The 21,448-nt window shown below is 35.3% G+C and overlaps 1 protein-coding gene across 2 annotated transcripts in view; it reads left to right on the top strand.

The window, feature by feature from the left end:
* Positions 1 to 20,723, top strand: part of AGL (amylo-alpha-1, 6-glucosidase, 4-alpha-glucanotransferase) — a 33,499-nt gene extending 12,776 nt beyond the window's left edge. The window contains exons 11-33 of one of the 2 annotated variants that reach the window (XM_027671793.1): positions 429 to 616; positions 2,158 to 2,281; positions 2,857 to 3,020; positions 3,567 to 3,668; positions 3,913 to 4,065; positions 4,146 to 4,296; positions 5,388 to 5,512; positions 5,615 to 5,727; positions 5,841 to 5,975; positions 6,473 to 6,603; positions 7,181 to 7,317; positions 8,011 to 8,144; positions 9,263 to 9,438; positions 11,152 to 11,254; positions 12,484 to 12,709; positions 13,151 to 13,262; positions 13,629 to 13,764; positions 14,629 to 14,741; positions 15,293 to 15,504; positions 16,023 to 16,120; positions 16,632 to 16,719; positions 16,811 to 16,944; positions 18,562 to 20,723. In XM_027671793.1, the coding sequence (XP_027527594.1) occupies positions 429 to 616; positions 2,158 to 2,281; positions 2,857 to 3,020; positions 3,567 to 3,668; positions 3,913 to 4,065; positions 4,146 to 4,296; positions 5,388 to 5,512; positions 5,615 to 5,727; positions 5,841 to 5,975; positions 6,473 to 6,603; positions 7,181 to 7,317; positions 8,011 to 8,144; positions 9,263 to 9,438; positions 11,152 to 11,254; positions 12,484 to 12,709; positions 13,151 to 13,262; positions 13,629 to 13,764; positions 14,629 to 14,741; positions 15,293 to 15,504; positions 16,023 to 16,120; positions 16,632 to 16,719; positions 16,811 to 16,944; positions 18,562 to 18,679 (3,173 nt within the window). In that variant the 3' untranslated portion in view covers positions 18,680 to 20,723. Of the gene's footprint in view, positions 1 to 428; positions 617 to 1,673; positions 1,798 to 2,157; positions 2,282 to 2,856; positions 3,021 to 3,566; positions 3,669 to 3,912; positions 4,066 to 4,145; positions 4,297 to 5,387; positions 5,513 to 5,614; positions 5,728 to 5,840; positions 5,976 to 6,472; positions 6,604 to 7,180; positions 7,318 to 8,010; positions 8,145 to 9,262; positions 9,439 to 11,151; positions 11,255 to 12,483; positions 12,710 to 13,150; positions 13,263 to 13,628; positions 13,765 to 14,628; positions 14,742 to 15,292; positions 15,505 to 16,022; positions 16,121 to 16,631; positions 16,720 to 16,810; positions 16,945 to 18,561 lie in introns of both variants that reach the window. The other variant, XM_027671792.1, reaches the window with a different exon arrangement.
* The last annotated feature ends 725 nt before the right edge of the window (positions 20,724 to 21,448 follow it).

Genomic DNA, 21,448 nt, shown 5'->3' with positions numbered 1-21,448 from the left:
GGCTGTCACAGTTTATGGTGACACAGTGAGATGCTTTTTTGAATTTGGCCGGTATAGACAACCAAGCTACTGATTTTGTTCATTTGTTTGCTGCTTTTTTCTTTTTTCAAAGTTGTTTTTATACTACTTTGAAGAATTAAAAGGAATTTGTTTTCAATCTGAAGAATTATTTCAGTATCACTATAGAAGCTAAACATTCCCTTGGAGGAGTCTGAAATTTTACCATATATTATATCATTGTAGAATATATCGATTTTGAGTTGATATGGTTATTGTTAGAATTGTTATTGTTAGGTTATTGTTAGAATTTTTACTCTTCATTACAGTGTTGTTCTACTCCTTAGCAGTAGAAAATAAAATACCACAATTTGATTTTGCTGCACATTCTATAATATATTTACACTGAAGTGAATTTATTTCCTGTACAGGTTCGAATGTTTACTTGAGAAGAGAGCTCATTTGTTGGGGAGACAGTGTGAAACTGCGTTATGGTAATAAACCTGAAGACTGCCCATACCTCTGGGCACATATGAAAAAATACACTGAAATCACTGCCAAATATTTCCATGGTGTTCGTCTTGACAACTGTCACTCAACGCCTATTCATGTAGCTGAGGTACGGAAAATTGTGTTTATTATAAAGCAGCTTCTGCCTGTGAAATAGGTCCTGCACTGTTGCTACAAAATCTGCAGAGTCCAGGTGTGAATGAGTCTTCCTCATAGCATAGGTTTCTTTTCTGGTGATGTTTAAATGTGGTTTCAGCTACTTTAAACAAATAGTAGAGTGGTGTAGCTATTGTATCTTTTAATTCTCTACTTTAGCTGAAATATTGTGAATGTGGTTGGGCCTGGCTAACTTTTCCCTCACTTATCTATGGACTTAGTGCAATGACTTCCAGTATCCAGATTGTCAGTTTTAAATGGAGTCATTGCCAAGACTTGGTTGAAATTCTGGGTTATTTTTTTTCCATATATATTTTTCTATTGCTGAATTGAAGAGGAAGTGATTCACTTCCCAGAATTTAAAAGTTGGTTAAGAACACCTGCAAAAAGTTTAGTCTAGCAGGTATATTTTTAAGACTAGTGCTTATTGTTTTCCATGGAGCTGACTACATCGAGAAATTGTACTTGCCTAGTAAATTGGCTTTAAATAGGTTTTGAGTAGTGCAGCTTGTTAGTGCTTAGTCTTAGCTTTGTTACAGAGCTTATCTAAATCTATGAAGAGCTCTCTAAAACAAGTTGATTTCCCCGTACAAAAGTTGTAAGTGGCTCTTAAATGCAACCATTTCACAACTTCTGCCATTCTTTCATTTATTGTTACTATTTTTTGAATGGTAACTACGAAGGCTTAAACTGAAATCTTGCTCAGATTTCTTACTTCAAGAGCTATCTCTTTTATCCCACCTTTGCTTTTGCATTTTGAGCTAAGATTTTGTTTAAAAAGAAGGTTTTAATTAGCTTAAAGTCTACAGAAAATTTCCTAGAATTACTTAGTCCATCAATAATATCTGTAAAATATAAACCTATTTTTATAAAACTTACATGTTAAGAGTATTTTTAATGTGCTGCATGTATGAATGACTCGTTTATGTTTGGTTAACATTCCTGTTAATGATTGTGTATACATAGCTGACAATGGATGTCTTGCATTAAAAATGTATTATGATCTATAGGAGATGCTAGCAACAGCCAGATCAGTCAGACCTAATCTTTATGTGATAGCTGAACTCTTCACGGGCAGTGAGTACATTGACAATGTTTTTGTCAACCGCCTGGGAATTACCAGCCTGATTAGAGGTACAATAAGCAGTTGAAAATTATGTAGGATTGTCGTGTATGGTTTGGAGTTTTAACTGTGAAACTAACATTGGTATGCTTTTTTATTTTTCTTACATATTCATGTTCTTTGCTTATGCGATTACCTTTTCTTCATGTTTTGTTTAACGTCTCCTGTGTTGTGTGCTCATTCTTGGTTTTGCTTATGTTTGTGTGTCCTTTCCTGTGTAACAACTTGTTTTGTTCCTTAATTTTGGCTTTCTGTTTATCTTTGCTGCATGGCATTTTCCTATTGTCCAATCCCTGCCTAGCTTTGAAACTTGTCCTTTTTTGTATCTACCTTTCCCCTTTCTGTGGCTTTTTTGGCTGTGCTTTTTGCAGTACATGCTGGACACAGCTAGAAAATTGCGAGCCGATTTGTATGTAGTGGCTGAACTGTTCACAGGAAATGAGGAGCTGGACAATATCTTTGTGAATAGGCTGGGCATTACCTCCTTAATAAGAGGTAGGCTTGCTGCGTGTGTGGTCTCTTTCCAACGAGAGATTATAGATGACATGCTTTTTCCAAGAAAAAGTTTTCTACTGAATTATGCGCTTTTAATTTCATACTCCATGTAATTGGAAGTACAGGTTTTGTATTGTAACTCTTTTGATACTCAGCAGAAAATACAGTACTAGCTGTAAAATAAGAGAAGACCTCCTTCATTAGTTTATAGAAGGTTAAGTATTTCACTCTTAGTCTAGCGAGAGAAAAAGAAGTTGTAGCACAGTTCTGCTATGTAAGTGCTGCATCGTGTCTGATTTTTGTTGCATGAGTTTTTTTTAAAGCCTATGAGAAACAGTTTGATCTCTGCTTTTTTGTCCTTTTTCCCCTTTCTCTTCCTTAATATATTATAGCCAGTGGAATACTCCAAGGCTGTGTGTCCGCATTGGAGAATATAGTTACATGTGATTTTATTGGGGTTTTTTTAATGATTGAACACACCAAAGTAACTTTTAAATGCTGCATTAACATCTTTGTGCCTGCTGTTCTCTGTGGTAGCTATTCTTAGGCAAACACTTACGTATTTTGTTCTTTAGAGGCAATGACTGCTTATAATAGCCATGAAGAGGGAAGGTTAGTTTATCGTTTTGGAGGTGAACCTGTCGGCTCTTTCGTTCAGCCACGTTTGAGGCCTTTGACGCCAGCTATTGCTCATGCACTGTTCATGGATATTACACATGATAATGAATGTCCAATTCAGGTGAGCACCTCGGCCAAAAAACAAAGTTTACATGTAATATCTTCTGAAGTGATATTTCTGAACCATGGGACAGCTTGATGCAATCTGGATATTTTTTCTGAATTATATTTACGGAAAAAAAAGTGTTTCAGATGTTCAAGTTTTCATGTAGTGAAGAAAATTTTTTAACAACTCCTTCTAACATTCAAGATTTTGTCTTTCTAGGGGATAAGTATAAGAAGTAACTAAATAAACTGTTTTGAGTCTTTCATTCCAGTTTCTGTAAATGATTCTCTCTCTGCTTGTTGATCTGCTCACCTAAGCTTCTGTTTACAGGAGAGAATGAGAGAGAGTGGTGGGCATTGAAGTGCTGATTTTGATGGTTTTACTTAAGTTGGTTTTCTTAGTCTATTTGTAGTAATTTTCTTCAATAATTCTGTTGTGATTGAGGAAATAATGATCATGAGATTAGCACTTCCTCTGTTAAGTATATGTTCTGTATGCTGAATTGGGAGGGTTGAATTATCTTTGTTTCACTATTTATTACCTATGTATCTTTTAATGCAGCACCGATCTGCCTATGATGCTCTTCCAAGTGCAACGATTGTTTCCATGGCTTGCTGTGCTACAGGAAGCACCAAAGGCTATGATGAACTAGTGCCACACCAGGTATGGGTCTACAGTTCAACTCCTAAGTTGCTTTTCAAAATGTAACCTCTTTCTTGTCCTATAACTCGTATTTACTGTTGTTTATTTGAAATTTCAAGCAGTTTACTAGATGGCATTACTTCATGTTGTCTAGTTGCATATGAAATTTGAATTTATTATATAGTTCAGACCTCAAGGCATGATAGTTTGAGTTTTTTTCCTCAATGAGTAATTCATGTTTGCTTAAATCTTAATTTCTTTACAGATCTCTGTAGTATCTGAAGAGAGGTTTTATGCAAAATGGAATCCAGCAGCACATCTGAGTTCTGGTGAAGTTAATTTTCAAACAGGAATTCTGGCAGGAAGGCTGGCCATAAACAGGCTGCATCAGGAGCTGGGGGCTAAAGGCTTTAATCAGGCAAGAAGTGAGGGTGACACTGTGATTGCTTCATGTATATGCTCTGAGGGAGCACAGTTGTAATGGGATGTGTTTTCCAGGTGTATGTAGATCAAGTTGATGAAGATATAGTCGCAGTGACAAGGCATTGCCCTACCACACACCAGTCTGTCGTGGCTGTGTGTCGAACGGCCTTCAGGGATCCGAAAACTTGCTTCTATAGTAAAGAAGTACCTGAAATGTGTATCCCAGGTAATCAGTTTTCTTTTCAAGAGATTGCAGGTGTACAAAAAATTCAGGTTATTCTAATTCCATGCTTTTTCACTTCAAGCACATGCACATGAAATCCATATGAGAATTTTAAGTGTATAACATGGCTTTTATCTGTCCTAATATGTATGCACCAAAGTGGTGAAAGAAACCACAAATTTGCCTTCCTTAGGGTTTTTAAAAACATTCATATTTGAGTATACTTCCTGCTGCAAGCTCCTCATGAGGTTGTGTTGTTGTTTATAGTCTTGTTTGTGAACTAGTAATAGTTAACAGCAAGATGGTTAATTGTACAGGCTTGGGGGGATTACTGTTTATTAAGTGTGTTATACTGGGGAAAAAGGCTAAAATCTTACTGTATTTGTTGATTTGTAGTTTTAAAATACATCATAAACAACTCTAGTGCATAAATTAATATAAAGATAATATATATGCAGTACATATGTAATATTAATTAAATATGCAGAGTATTGACTGTAGTTAAAAGTAGCAAAATATAATGACTTCTACACATTACCTGGACATATTTCTGAAGAGAAGCTTTCCAAACTGGCTTTTTAAGTATACTCAGTTCTTTGAGTGCATGTGTGTGTGCCTGTTTTAAAATCAGTTGCGTTATATGTTAAGGCATTTACAAGATTTGTATACCTTAGAGAAAATTAGAATAATTGCTTATTAATAATAAATTGTTACCCTTTAAAGATAAACCATCCGTAGCTGCAGTTTGGAAAGCAAACTGGCACAGTCTCTAAAGGATAATAGGGAAACTAAGAAAACTGGTGACCAGTAAAAAACAGGTTGTAATTCACTAATTGTTGTCTGATATTATGGTTAATGTATTATAAAATAACAGAAATCACCATTTTAAATACAATACAGCATATGAGCATGTAGTGAATGTTTATAAGATATTTAAGACACTTCCCCATATGTTTCTGTTCTTTTGCTGTGTGACAGAGACCTGTATCTTGAATATTTAGGTTTTTAGTTTTAGGTTTTGCTTCATAATTTCAAAAGAATCACTTTTCATTTGAAGTATCTTAAGAGCTGCAACATGATTTAACTTTTTTCAGGAAAAATAGAAGAAGTAGTACTTGAGGCTAGGACTATTGAGAGAAGTGCTAGTCCTTACAAAAAAGATCTACATTTTATAAATGGATTGCCTAATTTCACAATGGAACTCAGAGAGCATATCCAGGTAATTAACCTCCTTCACTCATGTTCTGATGCAATATTTTGTCATTTGTTACATTAGAAAAAGACACTGAATTCCAGCTGCAAATTTGTTTTCTTTTCTAAGATAAAAGACAGTAAAATCATAAAGCAAGCTGGAACTGCCATAAAAGGGCCAAACGAATTTGTTCAAGAAATAGAATTTGAAAAATTAACACCGGGAAGTATAATAGTATTCAGGTATGTTATTGTCGTTGCCAAACGACTGTGTTACTGAAAATAACTGTTCTCAAGTCTCCTATCACTCTGTTTTAAGTGCTATATTTCTCCAAGATGTGCTTTCATATTTACAGAGTCAGTCTTGACCCAAAGGCACAGGAGGCTGTTGGTATACTCCGCAACCATTTGATCCAGTTCAGCTCTCATTTTAAATGTGGAAGTCTTCCTGACGATCATTTAGCACCGATTTTAAAAACTCCATTTTCTTCGTGAGTATTCTTTGAGTTTCTGAAATGGAACCGAGAGAGATACAATGGGAGCAAAGAATATTGTGTAAACTTAAAGTGAGGAGTTGTTGGGTTTTTTTGTGGTTGTTGGTACAGATGGATTTCGATTGTCAGAGTGCAATAAAAACTGAGATATTCTTCTTGTTTGTATAATACTAGGTAGGGTTAATATGAAAAACTTCCCAGTTCTGTGTAATCGCTGCCTACAGTAAACTTTCTAATATGGACTGCTTCTCACTGTTGGAGTGTGATTGTTTGAGTTTTATACTTAATAGTGTGTTTCTAAGTAAATACTGAAACATCTGAGAAGAACATCTGAAAAATCAAGCTCTTAATTTCCAAGATTAAGTGTTGTGGGAGTTGTATTTTAGTATTTTAATGTAGATCTGAAATTAGAATTGTTTGTGAAATCCTTTCCCTGTTTCCTTACTAATGTTCTTTTGGGTTTCATTCTTTTTTTTTCTCCGCTGTTTTTTCAGTATTGCATCTAAACTAACTTTGGCCGACCTAAATCAAGTGCTGTATAGATGTGAGGCAGAAGAACAAGAAGACGGTGGAGGGTGTTACAATATACCAAACTGGTCACCGCTGAAGTATGCAGGCCTCCAAGGTAATAGCTTCAGCATTTCAATTAAAAAAAGTGAATTAGAGCTGCTTAATCTAGATCATATTGTAATGAGTGGCTGTTGTATTGCCACTGACATTGTTTGAATAAAAAACAGGAAGTTTTTTCTACTTGACCATGCTACTAATCAGTGTTGTACCCAAGAAATCACACACTGTTACAAACCCCCTCTCTCTCAATACTCTGAAACTTAACTTTACAGCCCAATATATGTTTTAACACCAATGCCTTGGCTTTTAAAGTAAAAAGAGAACAAATATATCTCCAGTGCAAAGTTACACTAATCACACCCTAGGCATTACTGGATTGCTGAAGACTGTCTGTCATTTATCAAACATATGAATTCCATCATGTTAGTTATTCCACCATGATTTACATAACTTTCTGGGATGTATGCTGAGGAAACGACAATTAAGTGGCCTAACTCCTTATGCAGATCAAAAGAAGTAATAGTTTAATCCAGTTAAAGTATCTGTTGCTGTGTACTTTTTCCCCCGAAATTGTAACAGCTGTTTGTGATAGGGGTGTGTCTTTTAATACACAATTGGGTTTGTATCTCCAGGGTTAATGTCAGTGATGGCAGACATTAGACCAAAGAATGATTTGGGTCATCCATTTTGTGATAATTTAAGATCTGGAGACTGGATGATTGATTATGTCAGTAATCGTCTGATTTCACGTGGTGGAGCCTGTGCAGAGGTGAGTAAAAATACTTATTTGGTGACTTTGGGGTTTTAAATTGCTACTTTGTTTCATTTTCAACTACTGTTATCAATTCAGACTGTGTATGACATGTTTCTTGTATAGGCAATTTCTTCTAGGTGATTGAACCATTAATATGTTTTTCTTCCCTCCCCTCAATCCTATTTAAGAATAGATAAATACAAAAGGGAGGTGAAAAATATGTAGAGTGTAGAGGGGTTGTTAGCTCTTGCAAAAGGGCTGGCAGGGGTCACTCCCTGTTTATTACTTTTCCCCAAATAGGACTGAAAAGATGAAGCTTCATTTTTATCTTTTTAAACAATGAGAAACCTCCTTCCAATACTTGTGTTATAGTGATGCCTTTCGAGTTGTGGCTTTCCTTTGCTACTCAGTTTTCATAACAACTTCGTGATAGTTCTTTTTTTCCCACAAGACTAGCAAAATATAGTCACTTTCTGTACTTAATGTTTTGGCCCATTTATATGTGATATTACAAATGAAATTTTTCCCTACTACTTTTCTTAGAGTTCATCTCTCTTAGCTGAAATTTTTGAGCAGGAGGATGCAGCATAACTTGTGTGTAATACATGTACAAAAACTGTGACAAATACTATAACCGTATGGATCATGAAAGTACTGGGTTTTGAGCCCTGATCTTATCAAGTTCTAATTATATTGTATTTTTAATAGGTTGGTAAATGGTTGAAGGCCATGTTTGTGTACCTAAAGAGAATTCCCCGTTACCTCATCCCGTGTTACTTTGATGCCATATTAGTGGGTGCATACACAACACTTCTGGATGTGGGATGGCATCAGATGTCTAGGTATGCTTGGCACATCAGAGCTATAGAGGTATCTGTATGTATTTGCATCTTCAAGTTTTGTCTGCTAGAGAATGTAATTTGAATGTTTTCATACTCTTCCAAGGTAAAAGGGTAAAATGGGTAGTGAAAATCAAATCCATCTTCTAACAGTGGTGGTTTGGAAGACTGAGAGTTCAGATTCCTATCCAGGGTTTGAATTTTTAATTACTGTTGACATTGTACAGTAGGAGGAGGAAACCTTAAGCCAGCATTTCTTTGCCAGGGTTTGGAAGGGTTTTTTGCCATAATTCTAGTACCACTGCAGTGATTCCTTAAAGTTCAGGTAGGTAGGAAAATACCAGATTGTATTTTATGCTCATGCTTTGTTCAGCATTTCTTCTCTGATACAGCTACATATTCTTCATTATCTGAGTACTTTGGCTTACTTCATAAAATAACTGTTTAATCTTCAGTGTCTGCTGCTCTGTTTCTTGCAAAGGGAAGGGAGATTGATTTAATAGAGGCTTTTTCCTAGCTATAAACATGCTGAACAAGTCAGTATTGTTTTGTGAAAATAAAGATATTAAAATGGGAATAGAATTCAGTATGGATTTAAAATCATGGACCATAGTATATTTTATGAAAATGCTTGAAGATTAACTAGTCAGGAATGCAGATTGCATTATTTTAGACAATGTGTTAACAAATTTTTTGATTTGCAGTTTGTGTGTGTATATATGAATATACTAAAAAATATGATTTCGGAAAAGACTGACTAGGTTTCACAGATTTTTGTTCATAGTCAAATATTTTTATCATATTTTTGAAGTCTTAGGTCTATGTATAGGCATCACCTAAAACAACTTCCTTTTTTTAACCCTTTTTTCTGGAATATTTGTCATAAAAACTCCCGTTAAAATTAATAAATGTTAAGACTAACATTGGGCACACATTTTGGGGAAGTGAGTGATCTACAAATTAAATTTTATGTAAAAATTATTTAATGCAAAATACTAGTATTAATTCATTTTTAATACTAGTATTAATTAATTTTTACGTTTTATATTATGTATGATACTTAACATTTTATAGACTGATATTGTTAAATGTAAAATTAATTTAATTATGTTGCATTACAGCTTTGTGCAAAATGGATCAACGTTTGTTAAACACCTTTCCTTGGGTTCAATCCAGATGTGTGGAATAGGAAAATATTCTTGTCTGCCAAATCTGTCTCCTTCCTTACATGATGTTCCCTATAGGCTCAATGAGATTACAAATGAGAAAGAACAGTGTTGTGTTTCCTTGGCAGCTGGTAAGTGAGAACAACCTTGAAAAAAAAAAAAGTCTTCTAAAATAGTTAAACTGTTTTTAATAACTATATTAAAATTTTCTGCAGTGTGTTTGGGATTCATATGTCAGCAACCATGTATGAAATATAGGTAGCAATTTCACTCACTTTTGCCCTGTGTGTAAGGTAAAGATTTGCCCTATTAAAAGTACGGGAGTTTTGTCTAGCAGTGCTTCTTGGGGACAACCATTTTGTTAGTGCTCATGGGAGTTGGGAGGGAGATCTTTATTTGTAAGCACTTTATTAAAAGACATTTTTAGCTGTCTTTGTTACCATATTCAGAGATCCACAAGTATGTTGTTTTTCTTTACAGAAGAGTTGCTTGAGTTGAATATACTTATAATGGGTTTTGGTTTATCTTTTCTAAACATGAATTTAAGAACTTAATCATACTGGAGTAATAAGAGTAAATTTATTGTTTACAAGTTCTCGGAAAAAGAACCATTAACAAACCAGAACTCCTGATCTGAAACTGTCTCCGAAAGGAAAGAGAATAAAAGCAGTCAGCAAATAGTGTTTATACCTCCAAATGTTCTGCCAGCATCTGGCAGTCTTCCTATGGGCACTTTTCTATGTTCCAAGTATTATCTTCTGTGGTTTAGAATGAATTTATTTTTGTTCTGAGTTGGCCCATTCCTTTTCTGAAGCCATAGAAACTTCTAAACATCCACAGATGCAGTGGCATCCCGCTCACTGGAGTGTTTTTCTTCTTTTTTTGCTGTCTGCCTTTCGTGTAGTTTTACTACTTTTAGTTCTGGATTTTAGTAACATTCCATTTGCCTGCTTTAGTGTTACCTAGAAGCAGAGAGGCACAGTGTTCTCTTAAACCGGTCATAAAGATTAATTATACTAAGGGATTTGGTTTTAAATATTCCCTTCACATATTCACTGGGAGTTGTGCCTGAGATTTTTGATTTGTACATGAATTGTCATTCTCAAGTACTGCTGCCATGTACTATAAAATTGCAGAGATGTGGAGGCCATATTTAAGTATTAGCAAATACTGTATTTAAGTAAGTGATAGAAGTTAAAATGTTGTTCTATCAGGCATGCACAAGAGACTGCTAGTTTGAAACTTTCTGTTTGAGAGATCATAAAAGTTAATAAATGGAAGAAAAGACAAATATGGACCTTACTGTTGTAATTATTATGCCTTGTTATTTAGAATCATTCTAAAAGGTATATGTTATAATGTCTGCAGTAAAAGGTAGTTCTGTAAGCTGCTGGAAAAGAAAAACAGGATGTCTTTCATAGTAGCTGAGAACAGTCGTATCCCCTTTATGCTACCGAGATGGCACAGCTCTCATACATAAAGTCTTGCCAATAAAGTGTTATAATCTTGCCATAGTTCTTTTTGTTAGTTTTCTTTCTGTTTCTTTTAATTAAGGGATGGCACTTGGGTAAGTTACCAAGTGATTTAATAGAAATTTAAATGTTACTGATGCGAGAAATGCTGTTGTGTGATCTTGAAGTTCTAGAAGATATTGTTCTAGAATAAGGTGTATTTCATTCTGTCAAAAACTTGGTCTAGAAGACTGTTTACTTTAAATATCTTAATCTAGGAAAAAATTATAAATGAGAATATATTTTCTACTCCTGGTTACTTTATACATACTTATATGCTTGGAGGTTTCTGCTATATCAATGAATTTGATGAATAATGACATTTCTTTTCAGGTTTACCTCACTTTTCTTCTGGAATTTTTCGTTCTTGGGGAAGGGACACTTTTATTGCACTAAGAGGTCTAATGTTAGTTACCGGGCGCTATCTTGAAGCAAGGTAAGACTGACTTAGCCTTCGTTCTTATTGGCTCTGTAGGTAGTTAGGAAAAAGCAGTGCTCTTAAAACCTGAGATGACACTCAAGCTTTTAGAAACAGCTGATGTGCAGTATGAAACTTTAATGGCACTAGATGTGTTTGGGAGCTCTCTCTAAGTGGAATTAAAAATAGCACTAAAATGATTCTCTTTTGCTTTCTTAGTGCTGATACAAAGCTGATATTCTGTGTAGTTTAAGGTAGTTTTAACTCCTGTAACACTACTGTTTGTCCTTAAAGTGATTTTTTCGCATTTATTTGCATCACTGTTGCTGAGAAATAATTTCTGAATCTCTTATGTAAAAATTCGAAGTAGCAAGAGAATATTATTTTTTTTAAGAAACGTGTGATTGCAGGCATAATTTTTTTGTAACTGCTACTATTTGACTGTTAATACTAGAAATCGGCTAATTGTGGATTGTTACGATCCATTATCTGTAAATGTTTAACCTGACAAATAAGCCGTACATAAGCCAGATAGATTTGATATTTTGATTAAATTTAATTTGGGTGGAGCTTGACACGTGATAGAAACATAAAAATTAGTTGTTTTAAATTAGCATGTATTTATGCTGTTGAGCATTTGGCCAACTATTAGCTTTCTCATGCAGTGAGATCTGCAGTCTAGTAGTATGTTTACCTTTCTAAAGCTAGTTGGAATCCATGTTTTCTGCAAGGTATGCGCAACGGTTCTCGAATGAAACTTCTCATAACCTCAGCTGCTGTCACCTCTCTGTATTTTAATAGGAAATTCCCATCTACTCCTGCCCTCCGTCCCCATTCCACCCCACCCATCAGAATGGATACCAGGGTAATCATAAACAATATCAATAAAAACCTTCCCTGTGACCTCCGTGGGATTTGGATTTAGGGTCTATATCACTACCTGTAAAAAAGCAAACTATCTCTTCCATATGAACAGATGTTGCATGTTTTGTACCAACTGATTTAAATGTATTCATGTTGAGGAATTTGTAGGGATTGGGTGACTTCTTATTGCAAACGAAGTTCATGCTAAATGGAGTAATTTATAGCTTTCAACAGCAAACTTTTGGCATCTGTCTTTAAAATCCTCTTTGTCTTCTTGACCTACCTTGCTATTAAGGTAATCCTGTATACTTTGTGCTTAATACTTTGTCTGGTAATGGCCCTGAAAGCAACTTGGTCAAGACTGTGGTTTTCTTTTGTTCTAGAAACATCATTTTAGCATTTGGTGGGACTTTAAGACATGGTCTCATTCCCAATCTGCTTGGCGGGGGCACACATGCCAGATACAACTGTCGTGATGCTGTGTGGTGGTGGCTTCAGTGTATCCAGGACTACTGTAAAATTGTTCCAAATGGATTAGACATTCTCAGGTGTCCCGTTGCTAGGATGTACCCGAGAGATGACTCTTCTCCTCAGCCTGCAGGCACTGCGGTAAAGATGATTTCTAAGTATTTAATACAACTATAATATTTTAATGAAATGATGTTATTTTTTTCTAGCTACAAGAATCTGTTGCTATCTGTTGTTTGTGGCGAAGTTTGATTATAGCACAAGAATTCCGCATTTTAGACAGCTCTTGCTACATCTGCATCACTGATTAGACAAGTGCAGGGGGTTGGGAAAGGAGAAAAAAATTCCATCAGCTTCTAAATTGGTTTTTTGATTTTAGTCTTGGAAAAATGTTTATGTGAAAAACTGTATATAGCATATTGCCATTGCTAAGGATGCTACTGGAAAACGTTCGGTGTTTTTCTTTTGAAAGATCATAAACTAGAGGCTTAAGCATTGCTACTGTTTGCACATTAGATAGAGCCTTTCTACTCATTTTTCATCTTGCCTTTCACGTGTCATCCAAACATGCAACAAATCTAGGATCAGCCACTTTACGAAGTAATACAGGAAGCAATGCAAAGACATATGGAAGGCATAAATTTCCGAGAAAGGAATGCTGGTCCACAGATTGATCAAAACATGAGAGATGAAGGTAACATACATGGAACATCTACTGTACAATTCAGAAGTTGATGATCATGTTTTGTGTTTTGTTTCCTCTAGCTACTGAGCATATTTTTAAAAAATGATGTTTACTGTAACTAAAACTATATTACTTTAAATATACTTAATATTTTAAAAGTACCTAATTAATTGTTTATTATTGGCAACTGTTTATATGCTATGGTACAAGTTATCTTTAAAATTTCACTTAAAGTGCGCTTGGTCTCAGGAACCCATCTCAGATCTCTTGTTTGGAGGTTTTATTGTTTATTGAGGAGGTTTGGGTTGGCAGGGTCAGTTGGCATTTTGTTTTGTCTAAAAACCAAACTTCACATCTGATATTCTTGCTTGGCAGGTTTTAATGTAACTGCAGGTGTTGACCATGAAACTGGCTTTGTGTTTGGAGGGAACCGCTTCAATTGTGGCACTTGGATGGATAAAATGGGAGAGAGTGAAAAAGCACGCAACAAAGGAATTCCAGCTACTCCAAGGTATGAAATCCAGCCTCGGGGGACGGGATTTTTAAATTACGTTTTTAATTGAAATTCCTCTGCAGGACTGCTACTGTGTCTTCTATTAATACATCCAAGAGGTGATATCTCAAATGTTCTAAATGTTTCTGCCTACTAAAATGTTAATGGAATTTTTTTACTTTGTACTGATTTGAAGTAAAAAGGTCTGTTCTTGGCAGGTGAAGCCCTCAGATTCTGTCAAGGTCTTAGCTCCATGCTGAGAGTTGAATTTTGAATTCCATGAAGTAAAATGTAATTTAGGAAAAACTGTATACTTGTAATACTAGCAGTGCTTTGTTATTTAGACTTACTATAGGAGATACATATTGATAATTGTGTTGTTTGAATAATTCTTTGAATTCAAAAATATCTTCAACATCTACATTTTTAAAGTTGAGATTTAAGCATTTTAAAAATAAGCTCTATTATGTGCTAGCAAACTGTTGCAGGCGTCCTTGCTTGAATTTAATACAGTTACAGAAGTGCATGTGCAGATGAGAAGCTCTGTATTAAATGCAGTTTTGAGATCAGAGGACAAAGTTGTTTGGGGTTGATCCTTTTTTCATGTTCTTAATCACTTGTATAAAATTATCTTCAATCTATGCTAATTAGCTAGGTATGATAATATGACTTTAAATAAGACTGTTTTACTGAAAAAGTATCTCTTAGCCAGTTTACAATCAAGTTTGTTCCCTGACTGAGAAATAGGGGAACGGTAGGAAAATAAGGAAAAAGGAAGTGTCTAAATAAGATACTTAAAATCTAAATTTTTTTCAGCTACTCATTGAACTTTAATAGCCTTCTTAAAGTAATTATTGGGCTTCTTTATCACTGCTATTTTAGAGATGGCTCTGCTGTGGAAATTGTTGGACTGTGCAAGTCGGCCGTCCGCTGGTTGCTGGATTTATCCGGGAAAAACATATTTCCATTCCGTGGAGTCACTGTAAAAAGACATGGTAAAAACAGGCACATTTCATAATTGTATTACTGGGGTATAAAAATAACTAAAACAATGAAACTGTGACCATATAACCTTAGGGATTATTATCAAGGTACCCAGATAGGTTTAGGGGCAAATGGGGAAAAACTTTATCATTCATTATAAGAATGCAAAGTAAAATGATGAAGGATGCATGTCTTTATTTTCTCTTTCTGTTTTTTCCCCCCACTATTCAGAACACAGAAAACTCCTTCCTGGGAATATTTACATCAATATTATTGGAAGTCCCCTATGTTCTAGAAAGAATACTCTTCTAATTACAAAATTACTTTAAGCATACCCAGCCCAAGTGAATAGGTGCCCTGTAAAGACTGTTGTGCTAGTCTCCCTAGAAGTTTCAGTGAGCTGTTCCTATGAAATGTAGAATTGGCCTAAATGTGGGGAATCACCAGCTGGAGAGAGGTGATCCTAGTCTACCCCTAGGTGTCAGGAATTTGGGAAGCATACTTCTGGTGTTGCCACTGTGGCTGTTTTCAGAAAATGAAACCTGTGTGTAACATCTTGCAGGAAAGGAGGAGATTATCACATACGATGAGTGGAACAGAAAAATTCAAGGACACTTCGAAAGGCTGTTCTTTGTCTCTGAGAATCCAGCAGATCCCAATGAAAAACGTCCAGATCTCGTTCACAAACGTGGAATTTATAAGGACAGCTATGGAGCTTCAAGTCCATGGTGCGATTACCAACTCAGGCCAAATTTTACAGTAGCGATGGTTGTGGTAAGTGAGGGGGAATGGGAGGAGGACTTTGCACTATAAATTGTCTTTATTATTGAACTAAGCTTGCACTGTAAGGTCCATCTGCATGATGCTATATCAGGAATATACATTGCCAAGAATAATTTTTTGAAAGCTTTTTTTTTTCCATGCTTTTAATATTGATTCATCTTGGACTATCTCCTAAAAATACAGCATGACAGGCCTTGCCAATTTGCTGTGTTCGCTGTATTCAGAATGTCTTTTTAGATTAGGTCTGGGAGGCCACTTTTCTCATCAAATTGGCTAAAAAGCATGGTCTGCTTTGGGATTTTTGAAGAGCTTCTGACAAGTATTTAAAGTAAAGTTAAAATTGAAAAAAGCACTGGATAGCTTCTGTCTTCATGCTTACTGAATCAAGTTCTGGAACCTACAAGTCAGTGTAATATAAAACTCAGGCTTTTTGTTGTCTTCTGCATTTACATACACAGTCTTATGTATATGCACAGAGATTATTCCTGAAATCTTTATTATTTTATTAGGCCCCAGAGTTGTTCACACCTGAGAAAGCTTGGAAAGCTCTGCAGATAGCAGAGGAAAAACTACTTGGTCCATTAGGCATGAAAACCTTAGACCCAGAGTAAGTACACTAGAGATAAGTGTTAATTACAAAACAGGACAGTAGGAATTACTTCTTGTGGGGAAGGGAGTCGGGGGGAGGTAGTGTGTAAAATCCTCATACCTGTGAAATAAGGCTGCAGGAAGTACTTCCAGAACAATCATTTTTCTCTTCTAAAAGTCCATGCAATTGATTTTTTTGTTTGTTTGTTTTGGATGCCACCCAGTAAGCAAGTCAAATTTGGTATCATAAAAGATGTTGAATGATAGAGTGTACAGCACTACAGTTTGAGTAAAAGCATAAGGTCAAAATTAGGAATTTAAGTCCTTCAAAGACATTAACCGTTTTCCTACTAGTTTAAACAATATTTAGAATTCCATTGTTATGTAAAATACAGAACCTTGTGGAAACCTCTTAACCATCATTAAATGTAAATGCCATGACAAATTTTTTGTTTAATTTCTGTTTTCCTGTTCTGTGTATCATTTTTGTTGAGGCTTTGTTTGCATAATGCGTTTTTTCTTTCTTGCAGTGATATGGTGTACTGTGGAGTATATGATAATGCTCTTGACAATGACAACTACAATGTAGCCAAAGGTTTTAATTATCACCAAGGACCTGTAAGAGCCAGTTCTTTCAATTTTAGAGAAAGTGTTGTCAACTTTTCAAACAGACTGCTTTAATAATAATCTCTTTTCCTGCCTTGTTTAGGAATGGCTGTGGCCAATTGGATATTTTCTTCGTGCCAAATTGTACTTCTCTAGGTTGATTGGTCCAGAGATATATGCGAAAACTGTAGTTATGATTAAGAATGTTCTTTCTCGCCACTATGTTCATCTTGAAAGGTAAGATACCTATTCCTTCCAGCTCGTGTATCTATTCATGTAAAAGTAAAAATCTACAATATAAACAGATATTGCAGATCGCAAGTGGTTTCAAATACAGGTGAGATCTAGTGCCTTTCATAGAGTGCAGAATTACCAATACCCGTGTAAAGAGTGGATGAAATAAATCTTGTGTAAAAATTAGGATCTAATTTCAGAAAAAATGTTGGTGAGGTTTTTTATTTAAATCAAAATATTTCAAAACAACCTTTAAAACATATTTGTTAAAGGAGTAGTAGTAACAGATTAAAATTGCAGCAGATAAGATGATGCAAAATATTGTTAGGATTTCTTGTGTTATAAGTGAGGAAACTAAGATTCTGAAACTGTCATAATATCTTGCTATTCTAAGAAGACAGAGGAACTTGCTTTTTGAGTTCTCCCTCAGACCAAACCACAAAACCCAAACACTGTTTTTCCCCTTTTGCTATTATAGTTTTAGTTCTTAAGGATTTCAGACAAATTAAAACAAACAAAACATCTTGCCCTTGATATCTCTTCCATATAATCTGTTCTACAGCACATCAAAAATGCATTTATTTGTACCCAAAAGAGCAATTCAGTAGGACTGATCATGACAGAAGAGTTTGTCATGAGGAAGAAAAGCAGTATTTTGCCTTAGTTTTTGTCTTTTCCAAGTCTCTTATTTGGTAATATCACATACAACTTGCAGTTTGGTAACACTCTTTGTTTTTTCTGTCTTATTAAAGTAGTGTACTTTCACTCTGTTATGGTATTTCATAGTGTACAGAATAATTAATATAGCAACAGGCTCTACTTATGAGTTTTTCTGTAAGTATGCTAGTTTGTGGGGTTCTTTACTCCTAGGGAGGCAGAAAAGGCTTGTGTAGTCATACCACCTCCAGATGTTATCATCTTTTAGTACCATAATTAATTTCAAGTGTAGTTTGAATACTATTCAGGTGTCTCACAGGTCATTCATATTCTTCCAAAACCAAAAATACCTGAATGAGAAACAGGAACAACATGCCAGTAGTGTAAGTTCAGTTATTATTAGTAGCAGAGTCCGATTTGAAGAAGATACCTCCACTACAATTCCCAGCTGCAGGGAAAAAAAATATTTAGATATTAATTATTAAAGGACATACAGTGCCTGAGACCCCTGGTGGCCTAGTGGTTAGCATGCAGGACTCTCACTGCTGCAACCCGGGTTCAATTCCTCGGTCTCCCGGGCAGATGGAACCCGTTAGCCCTGTGAGGCCATCCATCTATGAGAAGGTCACTCTAAACAAACCTACGTCCTGAGGACCTCACTGCCATTGTCCAAGCTTGCTTGGCCCCGGCAGATGAACCTTAGGATTAAAGGGTGGGCTCAGTTCAGCGCAGGCTGTGTCTCACCTAAAAAATCCATTGCGCAGGCTGGAAAGGTAAAAAGACCTTTCCCCAGATCTTCGTTCGCGAAGACTGGCCATTAAACATACAGTGCCTGTAGGAGAGCAGACCTTTAGTCGTGCTTTTCAGTTTCCTACTGACTTAATCTTTTAAAAGGTTTTAAATGGTTCTTTTAATTTCAATCTATAATCTAACAACAATACTCATTTTTTTTTCTTTTATTAGATCATCCTGGAAAGGGCTTCCAGAACTAACTAATGAAAATGGACAGTATTGTCCTTTTAGCTGTGAAACTCAGGCCTGGTCGATTGGTGTTATCCTTGAAATCCTTTATGACTTGTAAAAGTTTATTTTGATTGATTTGATGAAACTTCTGTGGTCTTATTATTGGGCATAAATGAACACTTGGCTTACACTGCAAGGGAAATCAACTGTTCTGCACAATCACTTAAGCTGTGTCCTGACTTTCAAAGATGCTGAATGCCAGCAGCTCCTGTGTCCTATAACTGTGTGGGGCTTGGGTTTTTTGAAAATCAGGCCATGACAATAAAATAAAACTGCAGTGCACACTTGATGCAGAAACTTTTAGTAAGGAGCAATTTTGAGAATATGCACAAACTAATTTTAAGTAGCTTTGGTTTTTTAGCCTTTTCAAATCAAAATCTTAATGTAACAAAGTAGCTCTTTCCTGAGCTAAAAATAAGTAGCACAGCTCTTATGTTTTTTTTTCTTTGTCTCTTAAAGAGTAAATGGATGTTTTGCAAATGCATGCTTAAAGGGGAGTAGAATAACCTGTAGCTTTCTGAGTTTGGTATGCTTTGTGCTCTAGCACCATACATTAATGAAGGCATAATATGTTGTCTCTCCATTGAACTGTATGATGGGGATTTTTTGTGTGTGTGTTCAATTGAACACTTCACAAAGCAACCACAGAAATGAAGTGTATGAATACTGTAATAAACCAACCTTTGAAGTTATATATAAAATTTTGAGGACTTTACTTTGAGAGTTAATTGAAGCAATAATAAGATAATGTTCTATGTTAATCCATCTTTAGATTTATTTAAATACTGTGGGCCATGTAGCAAACCTATTTCTTCATTTAAAAATGGTTTTCACCATGAGTGATTCATAAGAAATGTGCCTACAATGCACAGCCTATATGCTAGGGGAAGCCAAAGATAAGTCAGTGTGCTTCACTGCTTAACTAAATGAATTTATTGAAGAGATATGGTCACCTCAGCCCTTCGTTCTTGAGAAAGTCCTAGCTCTGTTGAAGCAGGTGGAAACAATATCAATGGAAAGAGATACTGGCCTGCCATCAGAAAGGAGAATATGAGGTTTCTGGGCCTTTTGAAATTACACCAATAACAATAAGCATGTGGTATCCTTTGGGAATAAATCCAGTGACCATGAAGCAAAACACATTTGTATTTGAATGCCTACATGCCTTATTAAATTCAGTTCAGTATTCCCAGACTGAAGGGTGGTTAACATAAATTGCAACTGGTAATTCTCAACTCTATTCATACCATTTTTCCATCTTAGTGCAATGAACAGGCAGAGAGTGAGGTTGAAAACACTCCCCACATCACAGACAGGAAAGCAAAAGCACTATTGCATTTCTTAATGTTAAACAACAAATGCTGAAAAAAACCATACAGGATGTAATTATAATGCACTAAACATGTAGATCATGATTTTATCATATCTGTATTTTGATGTTTCTGTATCTTGTCTAAAGTACAGTGCCCACGTGCCGTCTTGTTCAGGGAGACGTATTACACAGGGATACATGTGAGGGCAAGTTAGCAGGCTGAGGAGAGATGAATTATAACAAGTGGCTATATTCACACTATTTATTTGAAAGATTAGTAAGTGTTTGAACTCCCTTGCTGAAGTGTTCAGTCCTTAGAAGTTATGAATAGGAAAGGTCTGTATTATACCTGAACTTCGGAGCTGCTGCCGTACAAGGGTTGGGAAATTTTTATTTTCTCAACACAATGCATAAGAAATGTCATTTGATCAAAAATGTTACTGAAATGTCAACTACAGATTATTTTTTTAATGTGCAAGAGGCATATAAAGTATTTTTCATACTGTACTGAACTTTCCAAAATGCTTGATAGTGATATTAAGGTTTGTGTCCTACTGTATCACTACCTTTTTACTGTTCTCCTAGATATTTATTTCCTGTTTATTATTTCAGGGTATGTTTTATAGCTCCTTTGACTTAGAAAGCAGGAACAAGATGGCAGAAAAAACTGTTCTTACTTCATGAAAACATTTTAAAATTGTAAGTGCAGCTTAAGAGCTCTGACTGTTGAAAAAGATTTCCACCAGGTATCAAAATTAGATACATTGGCAATAACACTCTTTAAGTGTTTGGAAAAAAAAACATGAGAAATTTTTCATCAAAACCTTCCTATGTTATGTACAGAATACTTTCCACTTTTTTTCAAACTGCACTGCTGATAGAGACTGCATATTTGTCACTGCTAGGGATTTTTTTCTAATTTAGTAGTAAAATTTTAAAGATAAATCACCGCTGTGTACACAAAAAGACATGTTACAGAACTTCTAAACATGCCCATTTATAATGTTGCTTCTGCACTGATTAGTTGAGCATAGTTTTAGTGACAAATATTTTAAATAGGGAAAAAATATGTATTGGTTGGCTTTGCTGTTCAGTAGCAACGAAAGTAAGATTTAAGGTTATTAACTTTAGAGGGAGGTGGTTTATTGGTTTGGTTTTTTTCTTTTTTTTTTTTTTCCTCAAAAAGCTACTCAACACTTTGTCAAGCCAGACAGTTTAAAAATGAAGAGGGAAGAAAACAATGTTAAATCTAACACAAAACATGAGCTGACATGCATCTATATCGTCATTATCCCCTAAAAATAGCTGACTTATGTTGACTGATCCTGAGATGTATTTTCATTTATTAGTATAATTTATATTTTGCACTCAAAAACTTCTAGTAATGCAAAGATATAATTGGTAAAATATCTTTTAGAAGTAAACTAAAGAACTTGGTAAGAACTGTGCATCCATTGTGTTCCAGTTAGTGCTTCTTGATCTGTATTGTCATGTGTTTTTTTTTCCCTCCCAATT

The sequence above is a fragment of the Neopelma chrysocephalum genome, unplaced genomic scaffold (genome assembly GCF_003984885.1).
Source record: "Neopelma chrysocephalum unplaced genomic scaffold, ASM398488v2 Primary Assembly neopelma1_97222, whole genome shotgun sequence".
NCBI classification, from domain to species: Eukaryota; Metazoa; Chordata; class Aves; order Passeriformes; family Pipridae; genus Neopelma; species Neopelma chrysocephalum.
This window is presented reverse-complemented; position numbering and strand designations above follow the sequence as displayed.